We start from the raw sequence: 26,941 nt of genomic DNA, 5'->3' as shown, positions 1-26,941 counted from the left end.
TGGTGTTAGTTGTGATTGTATGTGTTATTGCATTTTTATTGATTATTCTTATTGGTCTTATTGTTGAACTGCGGGTAATGTTTCATTTTACTACACATTTATGTGTATGTAACAAATAAACGACTATTGACTATTAACACTCTGTCACATATTCTGGCAAAGCGGGATGATGTCATGTCAATTAAATACAATTATTCAGTGAACAGAGTGACCAGCCACTTCCCATACGTCTGGGTACACGTGAGACATACATCCTCTCCCACTCCTATCCATCCAACACCATCACAAGTGCCCCAAGAGGAACAAACCAGGTGACATGATCAGACAACCTCATCACAAAACCCACCTCGACAAAGCATGTGGAGGCGGAAACCCAAGTGATACACCGATCAGCCAAAACATTCTGACCACTGACAGGCGAAGTGAATATCATTGGTTATCTTGTTACAAGGGGTGGGATATATTAGGCAGCAAGTGAACACGACCATCGTGGAGCTGGCGGCCTCTGCTGGAGACCGACTTCGGGGAGCTCGAACCGCAGGAGCCTGCAGAACTTAACATCGTGGAGCTAGCGATCGCTGTCGAGGCTCGACCTTGGAGCTCCAACCGCGGGAGCCTGCGGGCTTTAACATCATGGAGCTCGTGGTCCCTTGGTTAGGGACTGACTTTGGCAGCTGCAAACCGCAGGAGCTCCGACCGCCCCCAATCTGGGGGCTTCGATCGCCCTGACGCGGGGGCTCCGATCACCTCGACTGCAGATGGTTCGACTGCCCCGAACGTGGGAGAATAAAGAGTAAAGAAGATTGGACTTTATTGCCTTCCATCACAGTGAGGAATGTGGGGAATCTGCTGTGGTGGATGTTTATGTTAACTTTTATGTAGTAGTGTATCTTGTTGCTTTTTTTTAGTATGGCTGTATGGTGAATCGAGTTTCACTGCACCTTAATTGGTACATGTGACAATAAAATACCTGAACCTTTGAACCTTTTTTTGAAGTCAGAATACTCAAAACTCCTGGATAATTATAACACAGACCTTCCTGACTTTGATATGAGTCTTTCAAGAGTCTGCAGAGAAATACATTTCGACAATTAAATCAGGTTGAGTATGTGGAGGTTTAATTTAAAAATCTCTACCTTGGACCATAATGATCGATTGATCTTCCCGAGATAAATGTAGCGGTATGATGGGAGGTTTTGGTATATTCAATGGAATCATGTCAAGTCTTCTGATCTTTAACACTCGAAGGTAGACACAAAATGCTGGAGTAACTCAGCGGGACAGGCAGCATCTTTGGAGAGAAGAAATGGGTGATGTTTCGGGTCAAGACCCTTCTCAGACTGACCTGATTTAGCAATGTGAAATGAGTGAGCTGAGGTAATCAAAAACTGGCACTCTAATTCCGTTAGGTTATATGAAGACGAAATTGATTCATGGTTTCCTCCAATTATTCTGAAATTATCTCATGTATCTGTACATTGTATGTGGATCGATTGTAATCATGTATTGTCTTTCTGCTGACTGGTTAGCACGCAACAAAAACTTTTCACTGTGCCTCGGTACATGTGACAAAAAAATTAACTAACTTAATAAGATCAAAAGGACATAAGGTCATAGGTGATCGGAAATGAATTAGGCCATTCGGCCCATCAATCATGGCTGATCTATCTCCCCCTCCTAACCCCATTCTCCTGCCTTCTCCCCATAACCCTTGACACCCGTACTAATCACGAATCTATCCATCTCTACTTTAAAAATATCCATTGACTTGGCCGCCACAGCCTTGTGTGGCAAAGAATTACACAGATTCACCACCCTCTGACAAAAGAAATTCCTCCTCATCTCCTTCCTAAAGGAACGTCCTTTAATTCTGAGGCTATGACCTCTACTCAAATTTAATTTGACCTGTTGGGTCAAATATTAACATTAATTCTGAAAATTAAAAGATTCTTGTTAATCAAATGAAACATGGGGAATATGAAAACACTGAGATGAGTATGGTTGATGTTTTGTGCTGGGACCTGCATGAATACATTGCTTCTTTCTCCACAGATTCTGCCTGACCCCGCTGAGCTCTTCCAGCAGGTTATTATTTGCTCTAGATTCTAGCATCTGTAGTCTCTTGTGTCTGAAACTCTGGGCAGGTCACTCAGCATCTGAGGATTTAGTAACAGAGTCAATGTTTCAAGGCCATGAACCTTCATTCGAATCTGCAGAGGATTTCCAAACGTTTCTTTTTTCATTTCCGGTTTCTGAAATCTGCAAATGTTGCCTTTGATTTCAAAAAGAAATATGGGGCAAAGGTGGGTGAATAGGTTAAGGTCCAAAAGCAATCATGATCTCATTGATTACATTGACAGGAACAAGTCAGTCTTGTTGCTAAAAGCTTGTTGCAAAAGACTTGTTAACAGTTAAATCTTTCATCTGAACAGATGGATGTGTACTTACATAAGAAGACTTGTCTGTTACTGGTGTGGTAGTGACGGCTTTCAGGTCATCCGTTGAAGAAGGGTCATATTGTTTTCCAAGATAAGAATAGACAACATGGTCTTTGATGAAAATGCTGATAGCTCTGAGCATGAAGGAGATGAACAAGTGGACGTGGATATAATTCCTGGTGCAATGGAGTCTTCTGTTTGGGGAAAAATAATTCATGTCAGGCACCTTCAATCAATAGAGTTCAATTTGAATAATCAAACTATCAAAGTGATGCACGATCACAATGCTTTACAAAATGCCGGAGTAACTCAGCAGGTCAGGCAGCATCTCAGGAGAGAAGGAATGGGTGACGTTTCGGGTCGAGACCCTTCTTCAGTCTGAAGATCTCAGAGAAAACCCACGCAGGTCACAGGGAGAGTGTACAATCTCCGTACAGACTGCATCCGTAGTTAATTGGTTTGGTAAATGTACAAAAATCCCTAGTGTGTGTAGGATAGTGTTAATGTGGGGGGTCGCGAGTCGGTGCGGACCCGGTGGGCCGAAGGGGCTGTTTCTGCGCTGTATCTCTAAACTTTATCTGTATCTGGAAGGAGAGGGGGAGGGAGGGAGGGAGGGAGGAGGGGAGGAAGGGGGGAAGGAGTGAGAGAGGGGGGAGAGGGGGAGGGAGGGAGAGGGGGAGGGATGGAGGGAAGGAGGGGGGGAGGGAGGAAGGAAGGAGAGGGGGAGGGAGGGAGGGAGGGAGGGAGGGAGGGAGGCAGGGAGGGACGGAGGGAGGGAGGGAGGGAGGGAGGGAGGGAGGGAGGGAGGGAGGGAGGGAGGGAGGGAGGGAGGGAGGGAGGGAGGGAGGGAGGGAGGGAGGGAGGGAGGGAGGGAGGGAGGGAGGGAGGGAGGGAGGGAGGGAGGGAGGGAGGGAGGGAGGGAGGGAGGGAGGGAGGGAGGGAGGGAGGGAGGGAGGGAGGGAGGGAGGGAGGGAGGGAGGGAGGGAGGGAGGGGAGGGAGGGAGGGGAGGGGAAGAGAGGGGGAGGGAGGATGGGGGGAGGGGGGGAGGGGAGGGGGGAGGGAGTGGTGGGGGGGAGGGGAGGGCGGATTGGGGAAGGAGAGGGTGCTGCACCAATGCAGGAGAGGTTTGGGCCCAACGGGTCCACTTGGTCAAGTTTATAATAAGATTTTACTGAATTGTCTGCAAAAAATGAATTCCACTGTACCCCGGCACATGCAGGGGACACCTGACAATTAAATACCATTGAACCATTATATTTATTTCAACACAAGCTGTATCATGGGTTATGTAGATGACTTGGAGCCTGGATCATTGCTTGGAACTGTGATGTTGTGGCCATAACGGAGACCCGGTTGCAAGAGGGGCACAACTGATATACAGAGGAAGGTAAAAGAGGTGGGGGAGTTGCTTTAGCAATTAGGGGGAATGTCAAAGAGGCCATCCCGAGGGGTCCATCCACAGAGAGTATGGGTTGAGCTCAAAAATAAAAAATGATGGAATCACTCCAATGGGATTGCACTATAGGCCATCCAAAAGCCAGTGGGAGATAGAGGAACGGATTATGAAAAGATGTAAAAGCAATAGAGTTGGCGTTTTGGGCAACGTTATAGACTGGAACTAAGCACAAGACTTTGCTGATCTACGGCAGATGGAGTTTAATGTAAATCTGTGGAATTCTCTGCCTCAGAAGGCAGTGGAGGCCAATTCTCTGAATGCATTCAAGAGAGAGCTAGATAGAGCTCTTAAGGATAGCAGAGTCAGGGGGTATGGGGAGAAGGCAGGAACGGGGCACTGATTGAGAATGATCAGCCATGATCACATTGAATGGTGGTTCTGGCTCGAAAGGCCGAATGGCCTCCTCCTGCACCTATTGTCTATTGTCTATTATCTAATGGGGCAGAATTGGTAGGTGTATTCAGGAGAGTTTCCTAAAAGAGCTAGTGGATAGTTCAACTTGAGGAGGTACCACACTGGACCTTGCACTGACAAACTAACCTGGCCAAGTGACCGGTGCGTCAGTGCGAGAGTATTTTGGGAATAGTGATCACAACTCCTTCAGTTTAAGATAGTCATAAAAAATATGCCTGGACCTTGAGAGTAGCTACTAAATCGGGATAGGGCAAATCACAGCATTATTAAGCAGGAGCTTGGGAGAGCACATTCGGAGCAGTTGTTATTGGGTAAGTCCACGTCATACATGTGAGAGCGATTAGAGTGCAGGACTGGCTTGTTCCAGTTAGGGGGACGGGTAAGAATGGCAAAGGGAGGGAATCTTGGATCACAACCAAGAGGGAGATGCTTTTGGGGCTGTTGAAGAGCAGTAAAGAGGATAAATGCCAAGGAGGAGGAGCCAGCGCTGCCCTGGCAGCTGCGACTTGCCTGCAGTCTGTTGTCTTGTGTGTTTTTTGTTGTTTTTGTCTTAATTGTAGTTTAAATATGATGTAGTGTTTGCGGTTGTGTGTTATGTGGGGGGGGGGGAACTGTAACATTGTCTCTCTCGTATGGAGATGCGACCTTTGTTTTCTGTGTCGTGTCTCCGTTCCCGCTGCGGCCTACCATCGGCCATGCACCTGGAGCTGGCGGGCTCCGGCTGGGACCACCTGCGGCGCTGGCTGCCTTCGGATGCTGCGGGAGCGGCCGTGACTCGTCTCCGGAGGCTTCGGCGCGGGCCGCCTGGACGTCGGAAGCCCGCAGGCCCCTGGGTGGGGGCCGACATCGGGAGCTCCGGCAGCGGCTGCAACAGCGTCTTCGCCCGCCCCGAATCGCGGGGCTTGGGTCGGCCCGCCGCAGACCTTTCACCGTCCGGCGCGGCGCTCCAATGTCGGGAGCCCCGACCGCCCCAACGAGGCAACTCCAACAGCCTGACCGCGGGAGAAGACGGCAGGGGAAGAGAAAAAGACATTCTGGCCTTCCATCATAGTGAGGAGGGACTGGAGGAGACTCACTGTGATGGATGTTTCTTTTGTTTGGTGTTGGTTCATGATTGTATGTGTTATTGCATTTTTATTGCTTATTTTTATTGGTCTTATTGTTGAACTGCGGGTAATTTTTCATTTCACTGCACATTTATGTGTATGTGACAAATAAATTGACTATTGACTATTGACTATTGGGATGGGGACTATCCCAAGTATTTAAGAGAGGCAAAAAAGAGATCAAAGCACCCATGACAAAGATCTTTGTATCTTCTTGAGTCACAGGCAAGGTTCCAGAAGACTGGAGACTGGTCAATGTTGACCCTTTGTTTATGAAGGGAAGTGGAGATGATCCAGGAATTTATAAAAATGGAAAGAATAGGATCTACTCCCATTTGGAAGAGAATGCTTTGTCCATGGCAAGGCATGTTTTACTAACTTGCATTGAGCTTTTTGAGGAGGTTGCAAAGGTGATTATTGAGGGTAGGGCAGTGGATGTTGGATTTTAGTAAGGCATTTTATAAAGTCCCTCATGTTATCCAGCAGAACAATATACATAGGATCCATGGAGATTTGGTCGTTTGGAGTCAGATCTGCTTGTTTGCTATTTTGGCTGGAGCTTTGTGGTAAACTGAGTTCCTAAGGGATCAGTGCAGCGACCTCTGTTGTTTGTGATATATAATGACAAAAACATAGATGGGTTTGTCGGTAAGTTTGCCGATGATACCAAAAGTGGTGGAAATGTGGGCGGTAAGGTAGGGTTGTCAAAGTATACAGTGGGATATAGAGCAGCTCCAGAAATGGGACAAAAAAATGGCCGATGGAGTTTAATCCAAGCAAGTGTGAGGTGCACTTTGGGATATCAAATGTAAGAAGAAAGTATACAGTTGATGGCAAGACTCTCAATGTGTGCATTGGACCAATGTGCACATCCTCACCAGTTTAACAATAGAAATTGCGGAGGTGGAGAGGCTATTCAGAAAACAGAAAAGCCGGAAATCTCCAGGACCGGACAATGTTTCCCCCTCAACCCTCGAGCTCTGTGGCAAACAACTGACACCGATCTACACAGACATTTTCAACCAGTCCCTGCAAACCTGCACTGTCCCTGCCTGCTTCAGGGTCTCCACTATTGTCCCTGTACCCAAAAAGACAAGGATCACTGGTCTTAATGACGACAGGCCTGTCGCACTGACCTCTGTAGTCATGAAGATCTTTGAAAGACTTGTGCTGGCCCAGCTGAAAAACATCACAAACCCCCTGCTGGACCCCCTGCAGTTTGCATACAGGGCCAATAGATCGGTGGATGACGCAGTCAACCAAGGCCTGCACTTCATCCTCCAGCACCTAGACCACAAGGGGACCTATGCCAGGATTCTGTTTGAGGACTTTAGCTCTGCTTTTAACACCATTGTGCCAGAGCTACTACACTCCAAACTCTCCCAGCTGACTGTGCCTGAACCCCTCTGTCAGTGGATCATCAACTTCCTGACGGACAGGAAGCAGCATGTGAAGCTGGGAAAGCACATCTCGGACCCGCAGACCCTCAGCATAGGAGCACCGCAAGGCTGCGTACTCTCCCCTCTCCTTTACTCTCTCTACACCAACGACTGCACCTCCACAGACTCCTCTGTCAAGCTCCTCAAGTTTGCAGATGACACAACCCTGATTGGACTGATCCAGGATGGGGAGGAATCTGCCTACAGATGGGAAGTGACACAGCTGACGTCCTGGTGCCATCGCAACAACCTGGAGCTCAATGCTCTCAAGACAGTGGAACTGATAGTAGACTTTAGGAGAGTTCATCCTTCCCTCCCCCCACTCATCATCAACAACACCATAGTCACATCTGTGGAATCATTTAAGTTCCTTGGGACCATCATCTCCAGGGACCTTAAATGGGGGTCCACCATCGACTCCACAGTCAAAAAGGCCCAACAGAGGATGTACTTCCTGCGGCAACTGAGGAAACACAATCTGCCACAGGCAATGATGGTTCAATTCTATACTGCGATCATTGAGTCTGTCCTCACCTTCTCCATCATGGGCTGGTTTGGCTCAACCACCAAGCACGACATCCGGAGGCTGCAACGATTGTTCGCACAGCTGAGAAGGTTGTTGGCTGCAACCTTCCCCCCATTGACGAACTGTACACTGCAAGGGCCAGGAAGCGAGCGGGCAAGATCATCTCTGACCCCTCTCACCCTGGCCACAAACTCTTCAAAGCACTTCCCTCTGGAAGGCGACTCCGGACTGTCAAAGCAGCCACAGCCAGACATAAAAACAGCTTTTTTCCACGAGTGATAGTTCTATTCAACAACCAAAGTCTGTAGTCTCCTTTTTGCTCTGGTTTATTTTCACCCACATGTTTAGACCGTAATGGTGTATCCTTATTGTTTTGATGTGTTTATGCTTTATTCTTAATTGTTAACTGTATGTTTTGTGTTGTCATTTGTGAGCGGAGCACCAAGGCACATTCCTTGTATCTGCACATACTTGGCCAATAAACGTATTCATTCATTCAACTCCAGAACCAGGGGTCACAGTTTAAGAATAAGGGGTGGGCGATTTGGGACTGAGGTGAGGAAAAAACTTTTTCACCCAGAGAGTTGAGAATCTGTGGAATCCTCTGCCACAGAAGGCAGTGGATGCCAATTCACTGGATGTTTTCAAGATCGAGTTAGATTTAGCTCTTCGGGTTAAAGGAATCAAAGGATATGGGGAAAAAGCCAGAACGGGATACTGATTTTAGCTGATCAGCCATGATCATGATGAATGGCGGTGCTGGCTCGAAGGGCCGAATGGCCTACTCCTGCACCTATTTTTCTATGTTTCTGTGTTCTACGTATAGAGGGGTCTTGGGCTCTAAGTCCATAGCTCCCCTACAATTGCATCACAAGAAGGAAGAGTTGTGAAGAAGGCATGTGGCATGTTTGCCGTTATAGGTTGGGGTAGTGAGTGCAAGAGTCAGGAAGTCATGTTGCAAAGTTGCAGGACTTTGGTTAGACCATATTTGGAATATCAAGTCAATTCTGATTGCTCCATTACAGGAAGAATGTGGAGGCTTTGGGGAGATTTCCCCAAAATGTTGCCTGGATTACAGGGTATTATCTCTCAGGAGAGGTTGGACAAACGTGAATTATCTTCTAAGCAATGTCAAAGAGGGGAGACCTGATAGAAGTGTATAAAATCATGAGAGGTATAGATGGGGTAGACAGTCTGAATCTATTTCCAAAGGTGGAAATGTAAAAGACAAGAAGGCATAGTTTTAAGGTGAGAGGGGCAATGTTGTAAGGAGATGCAGGTACAGCAGGCAGTGAAGAAAGTCAATGGAATGTTGGCCTTCATAACAAGAGGAGTTGAGTATAGGAGCAAAGAGGTCCTTCTGCAGTTGTACAGGGCCCTAGTGAGACCGCACCTGGAGTACTGTGTGCAGTTTTGGTCTCCAAATTTGAGGAAATATATTCTTGCTATTGAGGGCATGCAGCGTAGGTTTACTAGGTTAATTCCTGGAATGGCGGGACTGTCATATGTTGAAAGACTGGAGCGGCTAGGCTTGTACACACTGGAATTTAGAAGGATGAGAGGAGATTTTATCGAAACGTATAAGATTATTAAGGGGTTGTATACGTTAGAGGCAGGAAACATGTTCCCAATGTTGGGGGAGTCCAGAACAAGGGGCCACAGTTTAAGAATAAGGGGTAGGCCATTTAGAACTGAGATGACGAAAATCTGTGAGTTGTGAATCTGTGGAATTCAATGCCTCAGAAGGCAGTGGAGGCCAATTCTCTGAATGCATTCAAGAGAGAGCTAGATAGAGCTCTTAAGGATAGCGGAGTCAGGGGGTATGAATGGCGGTGCTGGCTCGAAGGGCCAAATGGCCTCCTCCTGCACGTATTGTCTATTGTCTATTGAGATGTTTGGGGCATATGATTTATACAGAGAATGGCAGGTGGTAGGAAAGTGTTGCCAGGTGTGGTGATGGAGGCAGATATGATTGTGGCATTTAAGAGTCTTTTCGATAGAAACATGGATATGCAGGGAATGGTGGGATATAGATCACGTGCAGGCAGAGTAGATTTGTATAACTTGGCATCATAAAAACATAAAACATTAGTGTAAGGGGAGGCCATTCGGCCCTTCGAGCCAGCACCGCCATTCATTGTGATCATGGCTCATCATTCACAATCAGTAACCCGTGCCTGCCTTCTCCCCATATCCCTTGATTCCACTAGCCCCATGAGCTCTATCTAACTCTCTCTTAAATCCATCCAGTGATTCGGCCTCCACTGCCCTCTGTGGCAGAGAATTCCACAAATTCACAACTCTCTGGGTGAAAAAGTTTCTTCTCACCTCAGTTTTAAATGGTCTTCCCTTTATTCCAAGACTGTGGCCCCTGGTTCTGGACTCGCCTAACATTGGGAACATTTTTCCTGCATCTAGCTTGTCCAGCCCTTTTATAATTTTATATGTTTCTATAAGATCCCCACTCATCCTTCTAAACTCCAGTGAATACAAGCCTAGTCTTTTCAATCGTTCCTCATATGTCAGTCCCGCCATCCCAGGGATCAATCTCATGAACCTACGCTGCACTCCGTAAATAGCAAGGATGTCCTTCCTCAAATTAGGAAACCAAAACTGCACACAGTACTCCAGATGTGGTCTCACCAGGGCCCTATACAACTGCAGAAGGACCCCTTTGCTCCTATACTCAAATCCTCTCGTTATGAAGGCCAACATGCCATTAGCTTTCTTCACTGCCTGCTGTACCTGCACGCTTACTTTCAGTGACTGGTGTACAAGGACACCCATGTCTCGTTGCACTACCCCTTTACCTAATCTGACACGATTGAGATAATAATCTGCCTCCTTGTTTTTGCCGCCAAAGTGGGTAACCTCACATTTATCTACATTATACTGCATTTGCCATGCATCTGCCCACTCACTCAACCTGTTCAAGTCACCCTGCAACCTCCTAACATCCTCTTTGCAGTTTACACTGCCACCTAGCTTTGTGTCATCTGCAAACTTGCTAGTGTTACTTCTAATTCCATCATCCAAATCATTAATATATATGGTAAACAGTTGCGGCCCCAGCACCGAGCCTTGCGGAAATATTTTTTTCTGCACCTATTCTATCAATTGACATGATTTTTTAAAATAATTATCAGGTCACCTCCCACCCTCCTCTTCACTTGATAAAACAGTACCCAGGCCTTTTATCTTTCCCATTAGCTTTAACCTACATTTGTAGGGTTATCTTCATATCTGTAATGCTGAATTTCAGCTATTTTTATAAGCTCTGTAATGCTGAATTTCTGTAATGCTGAATTTCAGCTATTTCTATAAGCTCTATGGAGTCTCAGAATCTCAGAATCTCCTTTTTCTTATAGGTTTTTGTCAAACATTTAGACACGTCATACAAGGACAATATTGAAGGATACAACTACGGTGAAGCTAATTTAACACATTTGAAAGGTTAAGACCTTAATAACGTGCAATATAGTAGACGGGTTTGGTGAAATTTGTCTCCAGACCCAGTATAATTTCAGTATAATCTGTTGATTTATAAATATTTCATTTATGGATTTTTACAACACCACCAGTGTTCACTACAACATTCTTTCACTACAACATTCTTTGTTCACTACAGGTTCACTACAACATTCTTTGTGGTAAGTGTCTTGCATTAACAAAAGCTAATCTTGGCTGATGTAAAAAGCATGCCACATTCGGAAATATACATAATGTATTTTGCCAAGTTCATTTTTTTTTCAAATTAAGGAAATTAAATGTATTTTTTCAAAGTAAAGACATTTTGTTCAATACATACTTTCAGGGAACAATTGCGCCTGTAAATTGAGAAACTGTTGTGTATGATAGGAGTGAATTTGATCCTTTGGTTTAGTTTAGTTTCGAAACACAGCACCCTTCAGCCCACTGAGTCCGCACCGACCAGCGATCCCCACATATTAAAGGGCCTGTCCCACTTAGGCGATTTTTTAGGCGACTGCCGGCGACTGTCAAAGTCGTAGCAGATCGCCAAAATTTTCTTTTACCCTACGACAATGACCACGACAATGACCACGACAATGCCGAGTCAGGTCGACACAAGTTACTTTTTTTGTGAAACTAGCACCTGGCTAAGAGATTACACCGTCTTCGGAAACATCGCGAAATTCCCACGCTTACCTGACCGTCAAACTGTCGCCTCCAATCTACCTGTCTAATGCCCTGACTGTAAATAAATTGGTTAAATAAAACTATCTTCTGGTATTTTCAAATGCCTTTTCTTAATTTAATATTAAGTGCTTCTAAATGCATCTGCGACAACCTAGCAAACCTGGGGACAGCATGCGACAGACAGCGCCCGCAATAAGCTACGATACCTGGCGACAAGCCAGCTGTCACCGAGAAATTTCTATCAGGAAATTTATTTCACGACGCGCCGAGATCCGCTAGGATTCATTGAAGACTCCTCACGATCATGCCCGCCCGCGACACCCCGGCAAACGTTCAGCGACAGCCTAACCACCGGCAGTCGCCTTAAAATCACCTAAGTAGGACAGGGCCTTAACACACACTCGGGAACATTATACATTTATACAAAGCCATACAAACCTGTACGTCTTTGGAGTGTGGGAGGAAACCGAAGATCTCCGAGAAAACCCACGCGGTCATGGGGAGAACGTACAAACTCCGTACAGACTGCACTCGTAGTTGGGATTGAACCCGGGTCTCTAGCGCTGTAAGCGCTGAAAAGGGCCTGTCCCACTTAGGCGATTTTAAGGCGACTGCCGGTGACTAGGCTGTCGCTGAACGTTTGCCGGGTTGTCGCGGGCATGATCGTGAGGAGTCTTCAATGAATCCTAGTGGATCTCGGCGCGTCGTGAAATAAATTTCACGAACGTTTGCCGGGTTGTCGCGGGCATGATCCTGAGGAGTCTTCAATGAATCGTAGCGGATCTCGGCGCATCACGGAAAAAATTACCTGCTAGAAATTTCTCGGTGACAGCTGGTTTGTTACTCCATCACTTTGGGGTTTTTTTTTTGTTGTAAACCAGCATCTGCAGTTCCTTGGTTTTCCATATTCTCCAATATGTTTTCTATTAAATATCTTCAGTAGAGTTGCTTTCTGATTAACCAATCTGAATTTTGTGATTTTCAAACTAAAACTCATTTTTTCTTGGCAAATTTACCATTATTTCACAAATGCAAACCCACATTAGACTGTCATCAGGTAAGAACGCATAAACTACAATGGACTTCACATAGTAATGTACACAAATTTGTGACAGAGAGGCCAGCAATACTCAAACATCTTTCAGATTCAATTGAGCTGGGTAGAATTGTCATGATCGCTCTGTCCACTTTTTCAAGTATGCTTGGGCATTTTGACGTGCTTTCCAGGACAGCCAATTCTTGCTTCATTATCTTCTAAAGGTCTAGGAAGGAACTGCAGACGCTGGTTTACACCGAAAGTAGACACAAAAAGCTGGAGCCAGCAGCATCTCTGGAGAAAAGGATTAGGTGCAGTTTCGGGAAGAGACTCTTCCCCACACTGAGAGTCAGGGGAGAGGGAAACTAGAGATATGAAAAGGGACAAAGAACAAATGAATGGAAGGTATGACAAGAACAGATCAAAGCCAACAACGATGGAGCCCACAATGGTCCATTGTTGGCTGTGGAAAAGGTAATGATGAGTGGATACAAACAGTGAAACTAAGCAGATGACAGTGAAACTAGTAGGCCGAATAGGGTGGGGAAGGGACAGAGAGAGAGGGAATGCAAGTGTTACTTGAAGTTGGAGAAATCAATAGTCATATTGCTGGGTTGTAAGCTGCCCAAGCAAAATATGAGGTGCTGTGCCTCCAATTTGCATTAGGCCTCACTCTGGCAGTGGAGGAGGCCCAGGACAGAAAGGTCAGTATAGGAATGGGAAGGGTTTGGCAACTGGAAGATCGTGTAGGCCCAGGCAGACTAATCGAAGGTGTTCAGCGAAACGATCACCCAGTCTGCACTTGGTCCCACCGATAGATAGATATCTACACCCAAAACAGTGGATACAGTAGGTAAGGTTGGAGGAGGTAAACCTCTGCCTCACCTGAAAAGACTGTTGGGGTCCTTGCATAGTCGAGGGGGGAGGTAAAGGGACAGGTGTTGCATCTCCTGCATTTGCAGGGAAAAATACCTGGGGATAGGATTGTTTGGGTGGGAAGGGACGAGTTAACCAGGGAGTTGCAGAGGGAACAGTCTCTGTGGAAAGCAGAAAGGGGAGATGGGAAAATGTGGTGGAGGTGGCAAAAATGTCTTCCTAGTATCTTGCGGGTTTGAAAATGACTCCATTGGCTTCAGCCTCTTGACAATTTTTCTGGAGTGAATGGCACCGAGTTCTTCTGATTTGCTTAACTCCACAGTGGGATCAACACTTGATCATTATCTTCTTCACCACTGTCACCAAATCATTCAGGGCGTCACGGTGGCACAGCGGTAGAGTTGCTGCCTTACAGCGAATGCAGCGCCGGAGACCCGGGTTTGATCCCAACTATGGGTGCCGACTGTACGGAGTTTGTACGTTCTCCCCGTGACCTGCGTGGGTTTTCTCCGAGATCTTCGGTTTCCTCCCACGTACAGCTTTGTAGGTTAATTGGCTTGGTAAATGTAAACATTGTCCCTAGTGGGTGTAGGATAGTGTTAATGTGCGGGGATCGCTGGTCGGCGCGTACCTGGTGGGCCGAAAGGGCCTGTTTCCACGTTGTATCTCTAAACTAAACTAAACTAATTAATCGTCTTAGTTTGAGAACAGCTGCATGTAGACGTCTCTCACAACGACCAGATTATTTGTCGGTGGAAGCACTAGTCAGGAGTTCCAGGCAGAGTCGTAATCCATTGGATCATCCAGGTACCTGAGGAGTTGTGAAACACTCCTCACGTGAAAGTGAGTGGAAAGCTGTCCCCATATTCCAGTATTTCCTTCAGTTCCTACTTCATTTCTTCCTGGAATTTTGTTCCAAACTTCATGACCATATCACGAATTCTCTCTCTCATACAGTACTTGGGATTTTCAGACCTTGTGCTTTCCAGCCATTTTTGATGTTGTTACTTTTGGCCAAAGTTGCAAACAGAATTGTGTCGAAAACTGTCAAACATGCAGTAAGAAACTCAGGTATTTCTGTTGATTTCTTCTTGAAATGCGAAAGGATTGTTCCCTAACCTGTGCAGGATGGAATGCCAACTGACTTGTTTGAAGACACGGGGTCAAATTTGAAGGCATGTTTGTGTTCCAGATGATATTTCAATGACAACAAGAATGGCTGATCTTTGAAAGTTGTTTCATAATTCTTGCACGTCACTAAACTCCGGTCATGTTTGCTCACAGCTAAGTTGTGCCAAACATCTGACTTCTTGCCTTGAAAACCAATTCAGTTACTTCGACATTTTGCTGCTCGAAATTTTCTGAATGCATTTAACTGACTGACTATGTTTACGTTTTTGCTTAGCTTTATTGGATAAACTGGCTGATAAGTTACCAAACATTTATTTACAAAAAATTATACACCCTATTCTCGTACTAGCTTTAGAGAGTTTAGAAATCAAAACACTTTAATTGATTAAGCATGATAAAGCAACGGTGATTAATCATTAATCACTTTTTTTGAGAAACTGATTAATTAGAGCAGTCTTAATCTTCAGGATAATAATAATAATAATAATAATAATAATAATAATAATAATAATAATAATAATAATAATAATAATAATAATAATAATAATAATAATAATAATAATAATAATAATAATAATAATAATAATAATAATAATAATAATAATAATAATAATAATAATAATTAATGGTAGTAGTATTAATAATTAATAATATTAACAATAAATAATAACAGTAATAATATTAATAATTAATATTCAATAATCAATAATAATAATAAATTAATTAATTAATATTGACAATGGATTAATGATTAATAATAATAATAATAATAATAATAATAATAATAATAATAATAATAATAATAATAATAATAATAATAATAATAATAATAATAATAATAATAATAATAATAATAATAATAATAATAGGTATGTAGGTTAATTGGCTGGGTAAATGTAAAAATTGTCCCTAGTGGGTGTAGGATAGTGTTAATGTACGGGGATCGCTGGGCGGCACGGACTTGGTTGGCCGAAAAGGCCTGTTTCCGGCTGTATATATATATGATATGATATGATAATAATAACAACCTCTGACAGGTGTCAAGGGTTATGGAGAGAAGGCAGGAGAATGGGGTTAGGAGGGAGAGATAGATCAGCCATGATTGAAGGGTGTACACTTGATGGGCTGAATGGCCTAATTCTACTCCTTTTCCTATTGTTAACAATAGCATTTAACAATAGCAGTAATAATAATAATAATAATAATAATAATAATAATAATAATAATAATAATAATAATAATAATAATAATAATAATAATAATAATAATAATAATAATAATAATAATAATAATAATAATAATAATAATAATAATAATAATAATAATAATAATAATAATGTTTTCTGGTATTCAGTAATGACTGGACAGTGTATATTCCAAAGGTTTAATTATGGACTGAGTTAGAGTGCGTTTTCAATGAAATGTAAGAATGAAAGAATTATAGCAAGTGGGTGTAAAGCGATACAATGTAGGTTACAATTGGAAAAGAGGTTTATTAAGATTTCCAAGTTGCAGAACTTTAGTTATGAAGAGAGGGAGATTAGTTAAATCCACATTAATTCTGGCACAGAAAATTACCAAAGGAATGTCTTACTTCCCCCAGCAGTGAAGTCAGTAATTAGCGGATGCAGATGTAAAATAGCTGGTGGATGAATCAAAGGTCAGCTGAGGAAATAAATCCATGCAAAGTTCCAGTGGAGGTCTGGAACTCGCTGCATGGTTCACTACACACTGGGAACTGGGACGAGGAATTAAGTAAGTTGTTCTCGTTTGGGTAACATTAACACGACGGGCCAGATGCCCCCTCAAACCCCCCCACCCCACACACACACACACACACACACACTTCTGTATGTTAAATTGAAAGATTCCATACTTCAGATTTATTCACCATCAGAACAACTGTCAAGGGGTTGGGTTCAGCATGATTTTCCAGAGGGAACCTTTCAGCCGCACAGGAGAGGCCAAGACTCCAATCTATATACTAAAACTCTCGTTTGTTTGTTTGTTTGTTCCTGAACTACATCCAAAACGGTACACGATAGCACGACAATGTTTAGGCCCACCTTACTCACCGTCGTCCCTTTGGTGCTAAAGGAAGAAGTTTCATTGAAATCGGGATTATATATTTAAAGTTATTCACATTTTAAAGTTTAAATCTATCTCCGAGAGAGGGAGGGGGAGGGGAGGTTGGAAGGAGGAGGGAAGGAGGGAGGGGGGGAGGAGGGAGAATAAGGGAGGTTGAGGGGGATGGAGTAGGGGGGAGGGGAAGGAGGGAGGGGAAGGGGGAAGGGGAGGTGGAGGGGAGGGGGAGGGGGGGTGTCGGGGGGGTGGAGGGGGAGTGGAGGGGTAGGGGAGGGGAGGCGGAGGGTGGGGGAGGAGGGGAGCGGGAGGGGTGAGAGGGGAGGGAGTTGGGGGGAGGTGGGGGAGAGGGGAAGGGGAGGGGGGAGGAGAGGGTGCTGCACCAATGCAGGAGAGGTTTGGGCCCAGCGGGTCCACTTGGTCTAGTACAATCCTAAAGAGCTTTCACACAATGCCCTTCCCAGCTCAGGGACTCCTACATCATTGTCCATCTATTCATTGCTGGCCCCTTTGTGTAACACTCTGTGCTAGCCTGGCTAAATAATAATATTCACAATGCAACATTCTTTCCGAAAATCAAAGTCAGGATGGGTGGCGAGGATTCTCATCTTTTGTACATACTTGAAATATCCCATGATCATAATGGCTACGGTCAGTGCGCAGAGTGAAACAGCATATCCGATAGTGTACATCACTGACAGCCGATCAAAGAATTCCTGTTGAATAAGAATATATTAAAATGTTGCCTGGTAGAAGTTTTATAATGTGCAATTATTTATTTTTGTTAGTCATGTGTTAAAATGAAAACAGCATTATAAATACATTGTAAAATGAGGCATTGTTTCAATGTTAATTCCCAACATCAATACAGTGTAGGCACTACAACAACATGGATAAGGAAGAGTTTCATTGTACCTGTCTGTCAGTGTTGTGAGGCTGCACAAAGCACTCTGTGTAATTAACCCATGTTCGATTCAGACTTTCCACAAGCTTCCACTTCCCATCTTCCTCACACTGTCGATAGGCAAACCCTGCAACCCAAGTGGGAAAATATACCTTACATACAAACATAGAAAATAGATGCAGGAGGAGGCCATTTGGCCCTTTGAGCCAGCACCGCCATTCATTGTGATCAAGGCTGATCATCCACAATCAGTAAACCGTGCCTGCCTTCTCCCCATATCCCTTGATTCCGCTAGCCCCTAGAGCTCCATCTAACTCTTTTAATGAATTCATCCAGTGAATTGGCCTCCACTGCCCTCTGTGGCAGAGAATTCCACAAATTCACAACTCTCTGGGTGAAAAAGTTTTTTCTCATCTCAGTTTTAAATGGCCTCCCCTTTATTCTTAGACTGTGGCCCCTGGTTCTGGACTCCCCCAACATTGGGAACATTTTTCCTGCATCTAGCTTGTCCAGTCCTTTTATAATTTTATACGTTTCTCTAAGATCCCCTCTCATCCTTCTAAACTCCAGTGAATACAAGCCCAGTCTTTCCAATCTTTCCTCATGTGACAGTCCCGCCATCCCGGGGATTAATCTCGTGAACCTACGGTCCCTTCTGATTGACTAGCTTTTTGTCATTCACATTTACGAAGTGAACAATAATTCGTAAGCAAAAACAAGTAACATATTAAAACACAGTACCGTCGTGATTAAAGTCGTAAACATAGCTTGGGCAGGGGACCATAGTCAAACTTCCTGGGATCCCATTTGGCCAACATGTTAACCCATCCCACTCCGGAGAGCAAGATCCATCTGTAAAAACACAAGAGATCGGAAAAGCAGGTAACGCAGTGATTCTGTCCAAGAGGCACCAGGTGCACTGTTATAATTCTTAAAATACCTACAAAAGAACTTGAAATGCAAAAATCAGAAAGCACTCAGCAGGACAAGCAGCCATTAGATAGAGAGATGCAATGTTAATTTTCTGGTGCAAAACCTTCAATCACAGTTGAGAAATGATAGAAAGAACAATTTAAGAAACAAAGAGTACAGGAGCAATTTAGTTTAGAGTTTAGCTTAGAGATACAGCGTGGAAACAAGCCACCGTGTCCGCACCGACCAGCGATCACCGCACATTAACACTGTCCTACACACACTAGGGACAATTTATACTTATACAAAGCCAATTGACCTACAAACCTGTACGTCTTTGGAGTGTGGGAGGAAACTGTAGATCTTGGAAAAAAACCCATGCAGTTACAATACAATACAATACAATATATCTTTATTGTCATTGTACAGGGATACAACGAGATTGGGAATGCGCCTCCCATTCGATGCAATAAATTAATTAGCTAGTCAGTATTAATTTAAACAACCCAATGAAACAAATTGGAACAGTTTTAAAACAGAATAAAGTGCAAGTAGGTCTGTGCCGGTTCACTGTGCGATATGACCATCCGGCTCAGCAGGACCGGTTCATAGCAGCTATGGCCCTGGGGATGAAGCTGTTCCTGAGTCTGGAGGTGCGGGCGTAGAAGGCCTTGTATCGTCTGCCCGATGGTAGAAGTTCGAACAGACTGTTGCAGGGGTGTGAGGAGTCTTTGTGGATGCTGGTGGCTTTTCTGAGGCATCGTGTGTTGTAGATGCCCTCCAAGGCTGGTAGCTGTGTTCCGATGGTCCTCTGAGCTCTATGGACTACCCGCTGAAGAGCTTTCCTCTCTGCCTCCGTGCAGCTGAGGTACCACACAGTGATGCCATGTGCTAGGATGCTCTCTATGGTGCAGCGGTAGAAGGTCGTCAGCAGCTGTTGGGGTAGACCAGACTTCTTCAGTGTTCTCAGGTAGAACAGTCATTGCAGGGAGTTACAGGGAGAACGGACAAACTCCGTACAGACAGCAATTGTAGTCAGGTCTCTGGCACTGTAAGCAGTGTAAGGCAACAACTCTACCACTTGGCCCCAATGGTGCCAGCAATGTCCAAGTAGGCAATTTTGTGATGACGTTTTAGCGGGACTCAGTCCTCAAAATCGAGCAGTGGAAGTGAAAGTTCCAAGTCTTTTTTCTCTTGCTAATCAACTTTCGTTTCGAGATTTTTAATTATCCCCCATCATCGCCCAATTTTTGGAGGGAGAGAATTCCATGTTCCAGATGTCCACTGCCCTTGCGTGGAAAAAAAACATCCTGACCACATCCCCCAAACAGGTTTGAGTGCATGAGGTAATAAAATTACTTTCCCAAATTGAATAGTTTGTACGGTTTAAATGTTGCTTTGTTTATTTCCATAACTTCAGAGCAAAAGTAATGCTTCTCACACCACATCAGTACCACCTAGACGTCAAACCACTTCGAAACGACAAACATTTATCATCGGTAAATACTGATTTCCACAGATGAAAAAAAAAAAATCTATTCAAAAATTTCCAGACATTTATCTTCATTCACAAAAAGGATAAACTAGTAAAAAACAAAAGGAAAAAATAAGTGCATTAGATAGAGCAGAGCTTTAAAAAATGTGTGGCTATTGTGTCCTGCAAGAACCTTACAATGACTTGGCCTCCATAGATTCACCACCCTCTGACTAAAGAAATTCCTCCTCATCTCCTTCCTGAGTGTGGCTTCAGCTTATGGATGATAGAATCGTACAGCATGGAAACAGGACATTGAGTCCAACTAATCCACACTGACCAGTGGATGCCCTTCCGAATGAATCTTATCGATTAGCTCCTGGTCGATAGCCTTCTAGGCCTAAGTGATTACCTGCTCATCAAGGCAGTTTTCAAACGTTGCCAGTGAACCAGGTTCAGGCATTCTCTCTAGAATTGCATTTCAGGTACTTATCGCTCTGGGTAATGATGGCTCCCCTCAGTGTCCCTCAAACACTCTTCCCCATTACCCTAAACCCATGTCTCTGTGTTTTATTTACCTCGTACATGAGGAAAAGTCTACCCTAACAATACCCTTCATAAATTTATATACCTTCCCTCTTAATCTCCTCTCCTCCAGGGAAAACAGATTTATCCTCTCCAGTCTCTTCTCATAATTGAACTTGCTTTTTAAATTGGAGGCCTGGGACCTGTTCAGTTTAGTTTAGTTTAGTTTAGTTTAGAGATACAGCGCGGAAACAGGCCCTTTCGGCCCACCGGGTCCGCGCCGACCAGCGATCCCCGCACATTGACACCATCCTACACCCACTAGGGACAATTTTTACATTTTCCAAGCCAATTAACCTACACACCTGCACGTCTTTGGAGTGTGGGAGGAAACCGAAGATCTCAGAGAAAACCCACGCAGGTCACGGGGAGAAAGTACAAACAGACAGCACCCGTAGTCGGGATCGAACCCGGGTCTCCAGTGCTGCATTCGCTGTAAGGCAGCAACTCTACCGTTGCGCCACCCTGCCGCTCAGTGGTGCATCAGAAGGATCAGTGCTGTGTCCCTGATTGTCTCTCATATATGTTAACTATTTGGATGAATGCAGGTGGCATGGTTAGTATGCTTGCAGATGATATCAAAATTGATTGTGTCATGGACAGTAAAAAAATGGTGTCTGATGTTATAACAGGATCTCGATCAACCTGGAAAGTGGCCAAAGCAATGGCAGATGGAATTTAACTCAGTCACGTGCAAAGCAATGTATTTTGGGAAGTTAAGACCAGGGCAGGACTTATACAGTAAATTGCAGGACTTTGTGGACTGTTTGTGGGTCAAGGTGATCTCGGGGTAAAGTATGTAGTTCTCGGAAAGTGGCAACACAGGTAAATAGGTAATAAATGCTGCCATTTATTTCAAGAGGACTAGAATTACAAAAATAGGGATGTAATGCAGAGGCTTTATAAGATGCTGGCCAGACCGCATTTGGAGTATTGTGACTAATTTTGGGCCCCATATCTGTGGAAGGATGTGCTGGCTCTGGAGAGGGTCCAGAGAAGGCTTACGAGAATGATCCCAGGAATGAGTGGGTTAACATATGATGAGCGTTTGTTGGCACTGGGCCTGTACTCGCTGGAGTTTAGAAGAATGAGGGGGGGACCTCATTGAAACGTACAGAATAGTGAAAGGCTTGGATAGAGTGGATGTGGAGAGGATGTTTCCATTAGTGGGAGAGTCTAGGACCAGAGGTCATAGCCTCAGATTAAATTGACATTGCTTTAGGAAGGAAATGAGGAGGGATTTCTTTAGTCAGATCATGAATCTGAGGAATTCATTGCTACAGAAGGCTGTGGAGGCCGTCAATGGATATTTTTAAGGCACAGATAGATAGATTATTGATTAGTACGGGTGTCAGGGTTTATGGGGAGAAGGCAGGAGAATGGGGTTGAGTGGGAGAGATAGATCAGCCATGATTGAATGATTGAATGAGTTGAATGGCCTAATTCTGCTCCTATCATTTGTAAACTTATGAACAAGGTGGTGAATAAGGCATGTGTGGCATGCTTGCCTTTATCAGATGGGGCATTGATTAAAAGAATTGAGACATCATGCCACATCAGGTCTATTGGATGTTAATGAGATGGCACCTTAAATATTGTGTGTAGTTCTGGTCACCCTACTGTAGGAACGATGTGAGTGCAGAAAAGATTCACAAAGATGTAGCTGGGAATGGAGGGTTGAATTATAAGGACAGACGGGATACAGTGGAACAGTTTTTTCCCTGGATCAAACGTTTAGGTTTAAGCTGAGGTCTCAATTGTCACATGTACCGAGGCACAGTGAAAAGCTTTGTTTCGCATGCTATCCCAACAGAAGAGATTTACTATACGTAGATATAATCAGTTCAAACTCAAGTACAATAGATAGAGCAAAGGGGAATATACAGAGGTGCAGAGTATAGTTCTCAGCATTTTAGTGCGTTATCGTGCATCAGTTCCATAGATTGAGTCCAATGGACTCAGTGGGGTAGAGGTGAATTGGACAGTACACGAGCTTATGGAAAGACCATTCAGAAGTGTGATGTTTGATGGGCTGTGTGGGGTGGGAGGACCCGTTGCTCCTCCCGTGCAGCAGTTGGCGCTGCACAGGACAAAGGGAGATGTTTTGTACACAGTTATCAGGGCTGTACACAGTGTTGAGTGTGCAGTCAGATTGTGTGGTTGCAGCCATTTTAGTTGTCTTGCTGCCAGCATTGAGTTACTGTAATAAAGACTTCTGTTGTACCTTGAAGACTCGCAAAGTTTCATACAGGCATAGAACAAGAACACGAAAAGAAGCCTGGTAACAGAGGGGAAGAGCTGTTCCTGAGTCTGGTGGTGCAGGCTTTCAAACTTCTGTACCTTCTGCTTGGACAGGAGCGGGGGGAAGAAGGGATTACCCGGGTCAGATAGGTCTTTGATTATGTTGGCGGCTTTTCCAAGGCAGCGTGAAGTATGGATGTGGTCAATGTTTGGAAGTTGGGTTCGTGTGATAGACTGGGCTACATCTGCAACTCTCTGCAATTTCCGGCGCTCTTAGGCAGAGCTATTCCTAAACCAATCTCTGATGCAACCTGACAAAACGCTTTCTGTGTTGCATCTGTAGAAGTTATTAAGTGTCACTGGAGACATGCCAAATTTCCTCAGCGTCCTCAGGAAGTGGAGACATGGTGTTCTACTCAGCTGCCACATCAATGTGGTTGGATTACGACTGCGTTCGCTTATAAAATAAGGGCGGCACGGTGGCGCAGCGGCAGAGTTGCTGCCTTACAGCGAATGCAGCGCCGGAGTCCTGGGTTCCATCCCGACTACGGCCGCTGTCTGTACGGAGTTTGTACGTTCTCCCCGTGACCTGCGTGGGTTTTCCCCGAGATCTTCAGTTTCCTCCCACACTCCAAAGACGTACAGGTATGTAGGTTAATTGACTGGGTAAAATGTAAACATTGTCCCTAGTGTGTGCAGGATAGTGTTAATGTGCGGGGATCGCTGGTCGGCGTGGATCCGGTGGGCCGAAGGGCCTGTATCTCTAAACTAACCTAAAAGATCATTGGTTATATTAACGCTAGGGAACTTGAACCTCTTGAAGGAACAAAATGGAAAGGTCACGCGGAGTTAGTTTTATGAAGTAAGGGGCAATTTATTAAACTGGTGCTTGTACACCAGGAGGCAGCCAAAGCTCACCGGTCTAGTGTGACTTTGGCACATTTTAATATGCTCAGATGATGAGGTTTTGCACTGAGACTTGATTAACAGCAACTCGAGGTCTTAATTGCAGAATAGAACTCAGAAAGGCTTAATTAGACGGAGAAGACGGCATGGGGAAGAGAAAAGACATGGAGGAGACTCATTGTGATGGATGTTTCTTTGTTTTGTCTTGTGTTGGTTTGTGATTGTGTGTGTTATTGCTTATTTTTATTGCTCTTATTGTTGGACTGTGGGTGACGGAATTTCGTCCAAAAGACTTGTTTTTTTTGGATGACAATAAAGGTTATTCTGATTCTGATTCTGATTATTCTGATTCTGATTGGGTCACAAAAACAGAATGAGATGATTGCCCACAAGTCTAAATTCATTAACAGTAGATCCAAATTTCTGTTACAGTGATGGGTGCACGCATAATTAATTAAATTCCTGTTAGGCTTTTTTCTACGGTCTCCTGTCATGATATTAGCACAATCTACATACCTATTTCCGCACTGTATCTCGAAAACCAAACTAAAAAGATCAGAGGAGATTGACATTGACATGGACATCGCGGGCTGAAGGGCTTGTTCCTGTGCTGTGCTGTTCTATATTCCATGTTCACACATTGTGCCATCTGTCCATTTGCAACCATAAATGGAAGCTGTTCAAGAAATAGAAGCAGCAGCGGAAGCTGCTCCACCAATCAACAAATTAAGGCTGCTCTTCCTGCCCTCTTCCCACATCCCGTGATTCCTCTAATATCCAGACATCTATTGTGAACACAAAAAGCTGGAGTAGCTCAGCGGGTCAGGCAGTATCTCAGGTGAAAAGGAATAGGTGATGTTTCGGGTCGAGACCCTTCTTCACATTGAGAGAGGGTCAGATTGACCCGAAAAGTCACCTATTCCTTTTATCCAGAGATGCTGTCTTGTGCCGCTGTGTAACTCCAGCTTTTTGTGTCTATCTTCGGTTTAAACCAACATCTGCAGTTCCTTCCTGCACATCCAGGTACCAATTGCTCGGTGTTATGAAGGCAGTGAATGGCGGGGCCTTCACAATGAAAACAGAAAATGTTGCAAGAGTGAAGGCATATTGCAGATGGGAAGAGGTGTAGCCTTGATGGCTGTTTGATTTGCTGGTGACACCCAGCAAACCAGGCTATATATGGAGAGGTGTAGAAAGAAGCATGGCAGGTAGAAATGATTCTTATTGTGGACAGGATGAAGGAGTAAGGTAATTCAGTGTTTGATTTCTCTTTTTGATTTTCGTGAACTATAACGAGTTTCTCCCACCGTGCTAGTGATCTTTTGTCCTGGTAATTCTGCCGCAGATCCCTGTGGAACTGCTGAGTGCTTCAAAATAGTTGGTGATTACCAATGGGCTTTTGCATTAATATGAATGACACAGTGAGCTCCATGCGTCATTGTTACATATTGTGGCCAACAAATGGCCCTATTATAACCATGAATTTGTCAAACAAGCTGGAGAAGGGACAAATTTCTCCGACTACACAGCTAGAGAGAGATGCAAACCGATTCCCTTCTCCTCACTCATAATTCATTTATCACCCATTGCTTCCTTGTCACCTAAGTCCGCTGGGATGAATGTACTCAGATTGAAGTTTACGGCAGACCAAAACTGGCCCAGTGAGGCGGAAGCTGCTAAATTGCCGATTGTACGCCAATAGTTGAAATGTTCAGGGGTGGCACAGTGGTTGAGCTGGTAGAGTCACTGGCCCACTACTCCAGTAATTGGGGTTCAATCCTGACCTCGTTTCAGGTCAGAGCCCCTCTGTTGAAGTTTCGTTGACCTCAGTAATCATTCCGATGCTCGATGCCTGGGACAGTTTCTTCCCAGCTGTCTGAAGAAGGGTCTCGACCTGAAACGTCACCCATTCCTTCTCTCCAGAGATGCTGCCTGTCCCGCTGAGTTACTCCAGCATTTTGTGTCAGTCTCCCTTCTATTGACTCCATTCATACCTCACGCTGCCTTGGCAAGGCCAGCAGCATAATCAAGGACGCACCTTGGCCACTCCCTCTTCTCCCCTCTCCCATCAGGTAAAATATATGGGAGTACACCTCCAGATTCAGGAACAGTTTCTTCCCAGCTGTTATCAGGCAACTGAATCATCCTACCACAACCAGAGAGCAGTGCTGAACTACTATCTACCTCTTTGGTGACCCTCGGACTTTTTTGGTTTTACCTTGCACTAAACGTTATTCCCTTATCATGCATGGGAATCATGTATTGTCTTTCTGCTGACTGGTTAGCACGCAAAAAAAGCTTTTCACTGTACCTCGATAGTTAGATAGAGCTCTAGGGGCTAGCGGAATCAAGGGATATAGGGAGTAGGCAGGCACGGGTTACTGATTGTGGATGATCAGCCATGATCACAATGAATGGCGCTGCTGGCTCGAAGGGCCGAATGGCCTCCTCCTGCACCTATTTTCTATGTTTCTATGTTTCTATAATACACATGACAATAAACTAAACTGAACTAAAGAGCCGAACTACAATGCTGCGGTGGTGGGTGGTATGAAAACTTCTGATGAATCAACTTGGAATAAGCACCACCTAAAGTGCATCATCTTACTTTGACCATTTTTTCTCAGAGCCAAAAACTATTTTCAGATTTGGTGCGTAGATTCTGTGGAAGTTCCAGACCAGATTGTTTTAATTTTAATTTATTCTTTTTTTTTTTTTGGTGTGATCGTCTTTGGTAAGGCTGGCATTTATTGCACATCCCGAACGGTCCTTGAGAAAATGATGGTGCCTTGTCAAGCCTTTGCAACCTGTTTGGTGATATTCAGCAGGGAACCAAAGACAATGAAGTGTCAGTATATATTTCCAATTTACAGCAGTTTGGGGCATGGTTTGGAGAGATACACAGAGTTGGTTGTGTTCCCAATATATCTGCTGCCCATATCTTCATTGATGGAGGTTGGGTGCAATCAGATAAGCAGAGACTTCTTGCAGTCCTGTATAGTTTACTACAGTTTAATAGGTCTTAGTTAGAAGGGTCTCGACCCGAAACTTCACCCATTCCTTCTCTCCCGAGATGCTGCCTGTCCTGCTGAGTTACTCCAGCATTGTGTGAATAAATAATTTAGGTCTTAGTTAGTCAGTTTGTTTAGTTTATTGTCACATCCACCGAGGTGCAGTGAAATGCTTCTGTTGCGTGCGATCCAGTCAGCAGACTGCACATGATTACAATCGAGCCATTTAGTGTGTAGGAAAATAA

At 44.4% G+C, this 26,941-nt stretch overlaps 1 protein-coding gene across 2 annotated transcripts in view; it reads right to left on the bottom strand.

The window, feature by feature from the left end:
- LOC144596347 (parathyroid hormone 2 receptor-like) overlaps nt 1–26,941 on the bottom strand; it is an 86,756-nt gene that overhangs the window by 43,664 nt on the left and 16,151 nt on the right. For both annotated transcript variants that reach the window (XM_078404595.1, XM_078404596.1), the window contains 4 exons: nt 18,309–18,419; nt 17,579–17,694; nt 17,285–17,379; nt 2,449–2,632 (listed from right to left, as the gene is read on the bottom strand). In XM_078404595.1, coding sequence (XP_078260721.1) covers nt 2,449–2,632; nt 17,285–17,379; nt 17,579–17,694; nt 18,309–18,419 — 506 coding nt within the window. The remainder of the gene's footprint in view (nt 1–2,448; nt 2,633–17,284; nt 17,380–17,578; nt 17,695–18,308; nt 18,420–26,941) is intronic.

Source organism: Rhinoraja longicauda, chromosome 8, assembly GCF_053455715.1.
Source record: "Rhinoraja longicauda isolate Sanriku21f chromosome 8, sRhiLon1.1, whole genome shotgun sequence".
Classification (NCBI taxonomy): Eukaryota; Metazoa; Chordata; class Chondrichthyes; order Rajiformes; family Arhynchobatidae; genus Rhinoraja; species Rhinoraja longicauda.
This window is presented reverse-complemented; position numbering and strand designations above follow the sequence as displayed.